This window comes from Stegostoma tigrinum, chromosome 7, assembly GCF_030684315.1.
Source record: "Stegostoma tigrinum isolate sSteTig4 chromosome 7, sSteTig4.hap1, whole genome shotgun sequence".
Lineage (NCBI taxonomy): Eukaryota > Metazoa > Chordata > Chondrichthyes > Orectolobiformes > Stegostomatidae > Stegostoma > Stegostoma tigrinum.
The window spans coordinates 47,356,566-47,369,638 of NC_081360.1; the positions used below are offsets into that span (position 1 = coordinate 47,356,566).

General features: G+C 41.2%; 1 protein-coding gene across 11 annotated transcripts in view; it reads left to right on the forward strand.

The window, feature by feature from the left end:
- chn1 (chimerin 1) overlaps nt 1-13,073 on the forward strand; it is a 171,758-nt gene that overhangs the window by 131,882 nt on the left and 26,803 nt on the right. For all 11 annotated transcript variants that reach the window (XM_059647206.1, XM_048535082.2, XM_059647204.1 and 8 more), the window contains 2 exons: nt 1,338-1,511; nt 9,808-9,885. In XM_059647206.1, the coding sequence (XP_059503189.1) occupies nt 1,338-1,511; nt 9,808-9,885 (252 nt within the window). The remainder of the gene's footprint in view (nt 1-1,337; nt 1,512-9,807; nt 9,886-13,073) is intronic.

Below are 13,073 nucleotides of genomic sequence, written 5' to 3' on the forward strand. Positions count from 1 at the left end.
CCCTGGTCCATTCTTCCATCATTGCTAATGTTTCCATGCTCCCCCTTGGCCCTTCTCATGCTATCACCATCCAAGACCTCAAAGACATCTTGCAGGTGAAGCAATGTTTTACTTGTACCTCTTTCAACCTAGTCTACTGTTGTCACTGCTCACAATGAATCTCCTTTACGTTGGTGACAGTTTGCTATCTCAGTAGAAATTACCGCAACCTTATACTTTGGCTGAATGTTCTGCTTAGGCGCTTTACAGCCTTGAGGTTTCAACTTTGAATTACTTAACTTTTGAAACTATCATGGCTGTTCTCCATTTTTTCTTCCATTCTCTCTTCCACCACCACCACCCCTCAAACGTACGGACACACACACAGCATAGATAGCAAGAACTGCAGATGCTGGAGTCTGAAACGACAGAGTGAGGAGCTGGAGGAACACGGCAGGCCAGGCAGCATTAGAGGAGCAGGGCAGTTAATGTTTTGGGTCAAATTTCTGAAGAAGGGTCCTGACCCAAAACGTTAACTTTCCTGCTCCTCAGACACACAGCATAGTCTTGTTTACTTAATAGAAAATACCCAATTTTGTCTCTTTCGTAGTTACTGTGCAGGATTGGTTGCAGCGGCATTGGGCTGAGATAAACTCACAACTGATTTAAACCCTTGTAATCCATTAGACGCATTACTTTTCAGTACCTTTGTACTCTTCTCCTATTGTTTCTGCTGCTGCTGTTCTTTTCCTCTTGCACCATGTAGATGCCAATGTAACTCCCATGTTGAAGAGGACTCATTTGTTGAATTTTTTTCAAAAAAGTGGTTGAAAAAGTCCTCTCTGCAAAATATACAGCTCTTCACCAACCAGCACTTATTTACACATGTCAATTTCCCTCCAATTGTCCATAATTTATGTCCTTTACCAGGTCCTTCACTGAGCAGTTATACTGATTAGCCAGTGAAAATAGACAATAGGACCTTATTGACATTATTAGGTCCACTTACTGTGGGCGGATACCCAGACTATTCATGTCCATCTAGCAGTGGAGACAATATGTAGTAGATCAGGGAAGTAAGCGAAGCATAACCATGTGCACTGATTTATTACCTTGGAGTCCTAGACAAAACAAGTGGAAATAGGCATAACTTTCCCCAGTGGACTATAACCAGAAACTTAAAGAATTTTGCTTCTGATGTTGACACAAATTACAGGCAGTTATAATATCCATTAATTATTTATTTTATTTCATGACTGTAGTTATAGATAAACCTTCTCTGAGTTTTTTTAATGTATGGGAGAGATTGTAATTTTCTGATACGATTTTAAAATGTTTCTCTTATTCTGTATTCCTAGATTGTGGTTTGAATGTACATAAGCAATGTTCCAAGATGGTTCCAAATGATTGCAAACCAGACTTGAAGCATGTGAAAAAGGTCTACAGCTGTGATCTAACAACATTAGTTAAAGCACATAACACAAAACGACCAATGGTGGTGGATATGTGCATAAGAGAAATTGAAAACAGAGGTAGGAACCTATAGCCATCCTTGGATTATGAGCAGTCACTGATAATTTCCATGGTAAACAATTGGATAAGTTTTTAACTTTAAAAAAAACTGTTCTAATTAAAGACATTTGAACTTTCAAGCAGTTTACTACTGATACATTCTGTGCATTCACTTTGTGCTAAGATTTGCTCAATAAGACCAAAAGAGAGGCCAACAAGTCTGTTCCAGCAGTTGATCTTGGCTAATGTTTCTCAACCTCATTCTCCTGTCTTCTCCCGGTAACCCTGGTTCCCTTTAATAGTCAAGAACCTATCTATCTCTGTCCTGAATACACTCAATGCATTAGTCCCCACAGCCTCTGAGGCAATGAGTTCCAAAGAGTCATCGTGCTCTGGCTGAGAAATCGCACCTCATCTCAGTTCTAAGGGGGTGCCCCTTCACCCTAAGGCTGTGCCCTTGGGTCCTAGTCTGTCCAATTCATGTAAACATCTCCACATCCATTGTATCCAGGCCTATCAGTATTCTGTAAGTTTCAATCAGATCCTCCCTTATCCTTCCAAACTCCATCGAGTACAGGCCCATAGACAAGCCCTTCATCCCCTGAATCATTCTTGTAAACCTCCCATGTACTCCCTCCAATGCTAGCACATGCTTCCTTAGATATCGGGCCCAAGACTGCTCACAATATGCGGTCTGACCAGAACCTAAAGCTGCATATACATTAATGAAGGGGTGAATATTCTTTAATTGTTTTATTAAAACCTAAGCACGCCATGCTTGAAAAGATACAGCTGTAGAATTACCAAACTTGATTAATTTTAAATATAAATACTTATGAGTTGTGCATTTGGTAAATTGAGCATTCTAATAAGGGTTTACATTATTTTTAATTGGAAAATAAGGTTTGCAGATGTGATTTAATCTCAAATCATTTTGTGGAGTTGCAGTTCTAAGAATAATTATGTGACGGGATATGAATAATTGTTTTAACAATCTGTATGCACGTTACCGAACAGATTCTTGGACAGCAGGACTGGCATATGAAGGGAGACAGATTTGGTTAAAGCAATGTTCACTGGAGCTCTGGACAGTGAAGGGGAATCTCATAGAAACTTAAAAATTCAAACAGGACTAGACAGAGAAAACTCAGAAAAATGTTCCTGATGACAGGGAGTTTGAGAAGCAGCATCACAGTCTAAGGAGATGGTGTTGGCCATTTAGGACTGAGATGAGTAGAAACTTCTTCACCCAGAAAGTGGTGAGCCTGTGGAATTCTCTGCCACAGAAAGGGGCTAAGAGCAAAACACTGAATGTTTTCAAGAAGGATCTTGATATAATTCATTGGGGTAAAGAGATCGAAGGATATGGGAGAATCTGAAAACAAGGTACTAAGTTGCATGATCAGTCATGATCACGTTGAATGGCTGAACTAACTCAAAGGACCAAATGATACAATTCTCCTATTCTCTATGTTTCTGTTGCTTTGCTGCAGATAAGCTCAACTGTGAGTGCATAGCTTGTTCAAGTGCAGTGATAATAACTCTGTCACAGCCATGCCTATTGTTGCAGTAATGATTATATTCTTGCATGTAAGGAAATTTGCCAAAATACACATGCTACATTCTCATATCCTGTGAAGTGCAGATGTAGATGTGATTGATAACTTGCTTCAGCTGACAGTCATCAGTTAGCACATGATATCACTTCCAAAAGAGGGCTTTCAAGAGAAATTGTACATCTAAGAAAAAATGGTTTTAAGGGTACCAAAATTGACATTGAGAGTAAACTACAAAAAAAAGAAAAATTCTTTGCATTTATGTCAAGTCTTTCAAACCATAAGATGTTCTGACACATTTTCCAAATAATAACCTGAGATTCTGTCCCTACAGGTGTGAAGCTCGGGTTGGGGAACCCCCTGACAGGGCAGACGTGTTTCCATGAAAATTACTTCTGCCTGTACAGTTATTGCTATTGTTTACAGATGCATTTCAGTGACAACCACAGTGACGTGCAAGTGCTGAGGTGGGCTGGTTAGAAGGACCACCTGTATTATGTGAGGTTTCACCCACTTTTTATAAAGAGTTCTTAGGTGCTATAACCCTTGCCCCCCCCAACCTACATCCACAACCTGTACCCTCTTAGAGGACAAATAGTTTGTGATGCAGAATGACACTGACAATGTGGGTTGAATTCCTCGAACAGCTGAAATCACAATGAAGGCCCTGCCTGTTCAACCTCACCCTCAGTTAAGGCATGGTGACCCTTGCAATAAACTCACCACCAGTCATCTCTCTTTAATATGGGAGCAGCCTCTAGAATTTTGGCGATTTTCATTCTTTGAGTTTTAAGTTTCCCAATTGCAGAATTTACACCCTGACTCCTTATCTCTGCTGGGGAAAAGATCAGTTTTCATAAACAGATGGACCTTCCCATTTGCCCACAGTTTTTATAGGTCTGCAGAGTCAGCCCAACCTGTGAAAAGACATCCAGTGTTTATGACATACAGTGAAACACAATTGAATAAATTAATTTAATTATGTTGTTGTGAAAAATTTAATATTTTTGTTGGATTCTTTATTACTAAGCTTCTGCGAGAAAAATATTGAACTAACAATGAAAAATCATATTGAAAGTTTACATTTCCGATCGGGACCCTTCTTCAGACATGGGGAGAGGGAAGGGAGCTGGGACATAGAGAGGGGGGGGTGCTGGGACTGGGGCTGGGGCTGGGGCTGGGGCTGGGGCAGGTAGCTGGGATGGTGATAGGTGAATGCAGGTAGGGAGTGGTGGGTATCGGTCAATGGGATTGGTGGGGTGGATAGTTGGGAGAGAAGCTGAACAGGTTGTGTCAGGTCGAGGAGGGAGGTTGGGTGGTGTTGGGGAAAAGTAGGTGGGATGGTGATAGGTTGGATGCTCCCACGAGGAACTTAAACAGTTCATCAACCTCAAATTCCCCCGGACCATCTCCGATACCTCCCTCCCCTTCCTGGACCCGTCTGTCTCCATCTCAGGTAACTGTTTCAACACCGACATCTGTTTCAAGCCCACCGACTCCCACAGCTACCTGGACTACACCTCCTGTCACCCACCCTCCTGCAAGAATGTGATCCCTTACTCTCAAGTCCGCTCCCTCCACTGCATCTGTTCCCAAGATGGAGCATTCCACTCCCTGATTTCTCAGATGTGCTGCTATTTCAAGGACTGTAATATCGCGCCCCCACTCCCATCCCAGTGATCAAAAATGCCTCAACTGCATCCCTTGCATTTTCTGCACTTTTGACCCCAAACCCCCCCCCCCTCCCCGACAAAAATAAAGACAATCCCCCTGGTCTTCACATATCACTCCACCAACTTCTGCATCCATCGTATCATTCTCCTCAATTTCTGCCACTTACAGTCTGACCCCATGACCAAAGGGATATTTCCCTCGCCACCCCTATCTGCCATTTGTAGGCACCACTCACTTCGCAACTCCCTCTCCACTACACTCTCCCCATTAACCCCACCATACCCGGCACCTTTCCCTGCAACTGTAGGAATGCTACACCTGCCCCAACACCTCCCCCCTCACCTGTATTCAAGGCCTAAAGCAAACGTTTCATTCCTGATAGGGGTTCACCTGTACATCCTCCAACTTGGTCTGCTGTATCCGTTGCTGCCAATGTGGCCTCTTCTACATGGGTAAGACCAAGCAAAGACTTGGGGACCATTTTGTAGAACATCTGCATTCTGTACACAACAAATGACAACACATTCTGGTCACAAACCATTTTAATTCCCCCTCCCACTCCCTGTGTGATGCATTCACCCTGGGCTGCCTCCAGTGCCAAACTGGAGGAGCAACACCTCATATTCGGCCTTGGGAGCTGACAGCCCAATGGCCTAAACATAAAATTCAGCCATTTTAAAATCTCTCCAACCCTGACTTCATCCCATGTACAACCCTCCCTCTCATCCCTACCTCCTTGATCCGACATAACCTGTGCATCTTCTCTCCCACCCATCCCACTGACCACTTCCAATCTGCATTCACTTATCACCATCCCACCTATCTTCTCACAGCCCCACATCTCCTCTCTGTTTATTTCCCAGCTCCCTTTCCCCTCCCCATTTCTGAAGAAGGGCCCCAACCCAAAACGTCAACTTGCCTGCAACTGACTCATTGCCCATCAAGAAAGCTCACTGGATTATGGTTAAGAGCTAACTGGTAAGCTTACCTGCCAATTGCAAGTCTTTAACAGTAAAACCCCAGCTTGCCAAAGACTTCGAATTAATCAAACATTGTAAGAACTGCTGATGCTGGAATCAGAGATAAAGTAACAGTGTGGAGCTGGAGCAATACAGCAGGCCAGGCAGTATCACGGGAGCAGGAAAGCTGACATTTCAGATTAGGACTCTTCTTCATTTCTTGAACACACTGTGTTGTCTCTGACTCCAGCATCTGCACGTTTTGCTCTCTCCATAATGAAAGTTTGATTGGTTCTGCTTTTTCACTGATTTTTACAATCAAGCTATTTTTGAAACAAATTGAATTGGTTTTTTATTTATCCATCAAGCCAAATTCCAGATCGAAATCTGGCTTGATAGATCTTAGTTTGTCTTGGTTTTAATGTGTTGGCGTCTCACTGACATAGAGCAATGCAATGTTTTAACAATAACACAGAAGTTCATTGAGCAAAAGAAATGAAAACAAAATATAATAAACTAATCTATTTGCTCTTACACCAATTCAGAGAGTTCTAAACATACAGTAAAGGTATAATCCAAAAATACTCTTTTTGCAAGTTTAAGCAAAACTGAAAGAGCCCTTGTCTGGTACCCAACGACAGGGCAGCCCTTATTACAGTGTTCACATTAGGATGTCATTTTCTAACATTTAGATAGCTTTGAGTTTGCAGTGACTTTAGTTTCTAGACTATATCCTCTGACAGTTTATTCCAGGAGCTATAACAAATCTGAAACAAATTCAGCTTTAAGTCCACTTCAGAATTGTATCCCAAAACTACAGATGACTATCATTAATTCCTTACTCTGAAGTAATCTAGTTTATTACATTCTCCTTTTCTCAAACACTCCATCTCTCCATGCATTTCCCTGCAAGTACTTCATAGAAGTGCCCAAGATTATTTAAAACAAAAACTAAAAATCTCCCTTGCCAAGCTATAGATATTTCCCAAAAGTTCAAAAATTTCTAACAGACTTTAAAACAGTTCACCCTACTAAGTCATGAAATATAAAGTACAAACCAGCCCTCACAAACAGTTTAAAAAAAAATCACGATGGTTGCAAAAGTACTTACAAGTTAATTACTAACTTGAGGCACACAGGAAACCCATGCATTACAAATTCAAATAATATCAGACAATGTCTTGTTATAATCTACATGACAAACAATTTTATCAAAGGCATTGGTTTGCTGTGATGGGAAGAAAGAACTTGCATTTATAAGTTACATGTTACCTTTCACCATTTCAGGATGCCCCAAAGCAAATATAGAATCATCATGGAATCCCAGTGTGGAAACAGGCCCTTCGGCCCAACAAGTCCACACCGACCCTTGGAGCTTCCCACCCAGACCTATGCCCCCCCATAAGCCACCTGATCTACACATCCCTGAACACTGTGGGGAATTTAGCACGGCCAATCCACCTAGCCTGCCTACCTTTGGACTGTGGGACGAAACTGGAGCACCCAGAGGAAACCTACGCAGACACGCGGAGAATGTGCATACTCCGTACAGACATTCGCCCGAGGGTGGAATCGAACCCGGGTCCCTGGCAGCAATGCTAACCACTAAGCCACTGTGCTGCCCAGTGAAATGTTTTGAAATACAGTTAACATTGTAATGTAGGAAAAGAAGCAACTAATTTTTACAAGACTGTCCTACAAGTGGCTTAGATTCTGTGATAGAATGACTGTTGTATCTCGAGGAGAGGATCAAGCTGCAGGATCCAAATTATACTCGATCAGAAGTGGAATTTTTATCAATATGTGCAAATATCATAATGCAAATGTAGACAGCTTGGTGGTGTCAGAACAATGACCACTGGCAATCATTCATCATTTCAAAATGCATTCAAAGTAGGGTAAAGGGGATAATTTGGAGTACATTATTCTTTGACCAGGCAGATAGGCTCATTGCAAAAGTGATGGCATTTATAGTGGTGTAGCAGCCATTGGTGAAGATGTAACAAGATGTAGGGTTGGGTTCGTGATATGATCATCCATGAGCTTAGTATGGCATGGTTAGCACCCGAAGAGACAGAAGTGTGGAAGGAATGCAGAGACAAATGTAAGGGATGCCAATATTTGAAAGACACAAAATTTTAGATAAGTGGTAAACAGAATTAAAAGCCTGCTTCAGCATTTAAATGAGACACAGTAATACCTTTGAGACGTAGTTAATCTGAGGTAAAAGGGAGCCCTACATAAACAACAGAATTCAGACAGTCCTTGGAGAAAATCAAGACTGGAACATGCCTGAAAGAGTACAGCCAGTAGCTTTGGAATGTGAATTAATAGGATACTTAGAAAGATCCCAAGGCTTGAAATTACAGCGTCTGTTAAACACCATGAGATCAAAGCAACCTAGGCCTGTCCACAGGAGTGCCCAGCATTGATTAGTGTTTCACAGGATTGGATATATAGAATAAGGGGAAGGGCACAGTAACTACATTGTATATGACTATTGTAACATAAAATGTGCTGTATTATACTGTAAGCAACAGAGCATCATTGACCTCTCTTCCAATCTGAGGTAAAGACTAAGGACTAACTGCATTCTCACGTTGAGGCCAGATTCAGGGGGAATCCTTGGCCGTCTCCCTGCGTGACCCAGTGATTGCTTGAATAACAGTAGACTGCCACATGTCTGAATTTCGCCTGTTTCCTGAATCTTTGTCCTCGGTAGGGCTTTTGCTCCAACAGGTTGCCAAGCCAGACAAAAACAACCAACTCATTGGAAGAATGATAGACAAGGAGTTGTATGGATCCCACAGCACGTGAAGGAGGACAAGTAAATTGCATCCACATATTTGGAGGCAGGTGGTTCAGAACAAGATCAAAGGCATTAAGTCTGAAATTCAGCCTGAGGAGTGACAGAGAACTTGGTGTGGGGTGGTGGTGAATACTTTAAAGAGAGACTTCAGAAACTGGGCAGGCTTTTGAAAAAGTATTTTCAAATTATTCTTGTATATTTGACATTCCTTTCATCTTGTTTATTAGAGTGACTAACTCAACTGGATTTCCACTTTTTAACAAAAACAAAGTTGCTAGAAAAGCCCAGCAGATCTGGCAACATTTGTGAAGGAGAAAGCAAAGTTAACATTTCAGGTCTGGTGACCCTCAGAACCGGATTTGAAACTTTAACTCTGTTTTCTCCTTTACAGATGCTGCCAGACCTGCTGAGCTATTCCAGCATCTTTGTTTTTGTTCCTGATTTACAACATCTGCAGTTCTTTTGGTTTTTATTTCCACCTTTTAATATCTTGTTCAATCCTTCAAGTGATAAAGTTTAAATTCAGCATAAAATAGTAGCTTTATGCAATCATCGAGAACTGGAACTAAGCAAGTGGAAGTAAGTGCTATAACATTAGTTAAAGTTTAAAAATTAGGTTCCTTTCATTGTCCCTCTACAAGTATTAGAAATAAAAGTGTAACTAAGACAATTGCCATCAGGTTTTGAATGCATTTCATATAGAAGATATTGATCAAAGTACCATTTTTGATATCTAAGATGTAATTCCTTTGGAGTGCTTTTTTATTTGTGTCAAAGTCAAATTTCCATCTGTGTAACATCACTCAACTACAGCCCCATCTCTCCTCATCTGCTTACAAAATTGTCGTTCATGTCTTCTTTATCTCTAGACTTGACTATCAGTGCACCGCCGGCTGGACTCCCACATTCTACCTAATGTAAACTCAGCTGTCCATTTCTGAGCTCACACCAAGTCCCATTCTTTACCACCCAGTGTTCTCTATTTTCATTGGCTCCCAGTCAAGCAAGTCTGAAATGCCTGCACTCTTCTAATTGTGGCCTCTTGAGAATTTCTAATTATAATTGCTCCACTTAGTGTCCTAGTCACCAAGATCTGGTATTCCGCCCTCACGTCTCTGCCACTCTATTTCACTTTCGTCTTTTGAAACGTGCCTCTTTGACCAAACCTTTGGCAATCTAATATCTCCATACATGGCTCAGTTTCATAGTTTGTTTCATAATACTGTTGTGAAAAACTACAACATCAATTGAAAGCACTATGTAAATGTAAATTGTTGTCCCTGAAGAATAATTTTTATTCAAATTTTATGTTTTGTAGGTCTAATGTCTGAAGGTTTGTACAGAGTATCAGGGTTTAGCGATCTAATTGAAGATGTCAAACTGGCATTTGACAGAGGTATGTCTGGTTTCATTTATGGCATTTTTATGAAACTAAAAAATCAGTTGCCAAATTTCCAACTTTTTACTTTGTAATCACATAAATTAGATGTGACAGAATCTAATTGGAGGAAATGGTGGCTGAAGAAGAAGGTATACTTTTAACGGAAACTGAAAATTCAGATCTTTTTACTTCATTTAAGGATATCAGATACTAATACTTCTAATCAAGAACAAAAAGCCCGATTTAAAGCTGCAAAATCATATTTAGAAAACCTGTTTTAATATTTTGTTCCCAAACAAAATTTTCTATTTGAGTGAAATAGTTGGTTCTGCATTATAGAAAGAAATGAAAATCTGTAGTGTCGTAAGTTCATCATCTTTGGGAGAGTGCAAAAGGAACATAACGGTTCTGTTGCCTTCTTTTGTTATATAACTTCATATCATGTGATCTAATGTTTGTAAGAAAATAGTCTTAAAAGATTTTCCTTCCCAAAATGCACTTTAGCTTGTACATGAATGTATAGAAGATCATTTTCATTGAGTCATGGAATCCCTACAGTGCGGAATGGGACTCTTCAGCACATCAAGTCTGTCCCAATCCTTTGAAGAGTATCCCATCAATACCCGGCCCTCTGCCCTATCCCCATAACCCCACTTCTACCATGGCTGTTCCACCTAGCTAGCACATCCCTGCACACTGCAGACAATGTAGCGCAGCTAATTTACCTAACCTACACTGTGGGAGGAGACCAGAGCACCCAACAGAAACCCATGCAGACATGGGAAGAACGTGCAAGTTCCATACAGCCACTTAAGGCTGGAATCGAATCTGGGTCCTTGGTGATGTGAGGCAGCAGGGCTCCAAACATCCAATCAATTTTGTCAGTCAATATTTTGAAGAATGAATTAGGCAAAAGCTTGTTCTGGATCCAGCATTGTGTCTTGAAAAGAGGTTCATTAATGACCTTGTGTTAAGGGGATCTGTATGGAACAGTGATACTATGTTTGATTTCTGTATTGAGCTTGAAAGTGATACAGTTAAATCAAAGCTATGGTATTAAATCTGAACAAAGCAGACCATGTAGGTGCAACTAGAGGTTATTTCTGACACTGGGTGAGATCCTCACATATTGTGGTTAGCTACTGCCTGCCTCTAGCTAAGTAGTCTTCAGTCAGATGCCTTGTTGTTTTAATTGGGTACTTGGACCTTAGAGGGTCATCTGTCAACAGGAGGATGCTGATCTATGCCAGATAAACTCAGCAAAGAAGACAGTAGCCTTTCACATTGCAAACTGAAATGCATTGTGTCTGTACCAATTATGTTCTACCATTTCAAAATGTACATGAGACAGCCGTGATTCATAAACTACATACAAAGCTCACCTCTACCCTTAATGTCAAGGATCAATTATGCAGGGCATCTGACATAGCTATTAGCAGAACTCCTAGCACAGAGAAACTGTACCTTCTAGAGGACGTCAATGCAAGAGTATTTACAGATTATACAGCTTGGCAAACTGCACTGGGTTACAGGGGATTGACAGAATGACAAAAATGAATGATGATTGTTGGAGTTATACTAATACCAATAGACTATGTGATAAACAGCTACTTCTACATTGAGCCATACCTCAAGGTGTCCTGGAGACATCCAAGATCATACCACTGGCATCAGTTAGAATGCCACATGTATCAGCTTCAACAGTGTCATCATCAGTCATAATCATTTAGTGTTGATGGGGTAATTGACCACTCCCTGTTGTGTAGCAATGTCAGGCTTCAACCAAAGAAACTGTACCACTCTACGAAGAAGGGTTCTCTTCAGATTTGCTATACCTGCTTCCCAGAAAAACTCTTTGATTTGACTCTTTTGGACAACATCCTAAGTCAGAGTGCAATTTCAAGATGGGATCATCTGCATAGTACCAGCTATAAATTGCACTGACTGTATAAGGGAATGGAGATCTGAAGAATGTTGTTTTGTTTGAAGCTTGTTGGACTGAAATGAAGCCAGTTACTGCAGTCGAGAGGAGAGCAAGCAAGTTTTCAGCAAATAAAATCTCGATGATCTCAGAGTTGCCGGAGTCATATCTCAGCAGACTGTGTGGCACTGGTTGAAACAGCAACAGTATACAACCAAATGCTGAATCAGGGTATTCTAGAGGGATGTGTAAAGCAATCAAGAAAATAGCAAGCCCAGCAGCAAGCAAATCAGCCGCCTTGAAAATTGGCAAAAATGATCAGCACAGAACCTAGCAAGCAGATGGAAAGGTGAGTGGTGCATTCCGTTGAATTCTGCCTAATGGAGAATGTTGTCACTAAAGAAGCTTTCAGCCCCGTTCCAGATTTGTCTGTTACGAAGGAGTTGAACAATGATCCCAGTACTTTGGAGCTGAGCAAAGCCATTAACCATCTTTCCAACAGTAAAGCTCCAAAAAACTGTGGCATTCCACCTGAAATAATCAAAACTGGAATATTGGCACTGCTAAAGCATTTACGTGAACGTTTGTGACCCTGCTGTAAGGAAAGATTTGAGCTTCAAGACAAACAAGCTCATACCAACCGCAACAATTATTAAGCCATCTCCTGGTTAAATAGTGAGCATCGTTGCTCATAATGCCCTGGTTGGATTACAGATCCTAGCAGCAAGCATTTATCCTAAGTCTCACTGTGGCTTCAATCAACAGTTAATATGATCTTCTCACTTGGCAGTTACAGGAATTATACCATAAACTGCACAGTGCATAGCCTTTGTCGTCCTTACCAATCCTTCTGATCGTGTCAACAGAGACAGAAACATAGAACAAAGAACATAGAAATGTACAGCACAGTACAGGCCCTTTGGCCCCGATGTTGTGCCGTGGAATATTCCTAATCCAAAAATAAAATAACCTAACCTACATTCCCCTCAATTCGCTGCTGTCCATGTGCATGCCCAGCAGTCGCTTAAATGTCACTAATGACTCCGCTTCCACCACTACCACTGGTAAACTATTCCATACACTCACAACTCTCTGGGTGAAGAACCTCCCTCTGACGTCTCCTGTATACCTTCCTCCTAACACCTTAAAACTATGACCCCTCATGGCAGCCAATCCTGCCCTGGGAAAAAGTCTCTGGCTAACGACTCTATCCATGCTTCTCATTACCTTGTACACCTCAATCAGGTCACCTCTCTTCCTCCTTCTCTCCAGAGAGAAAAGT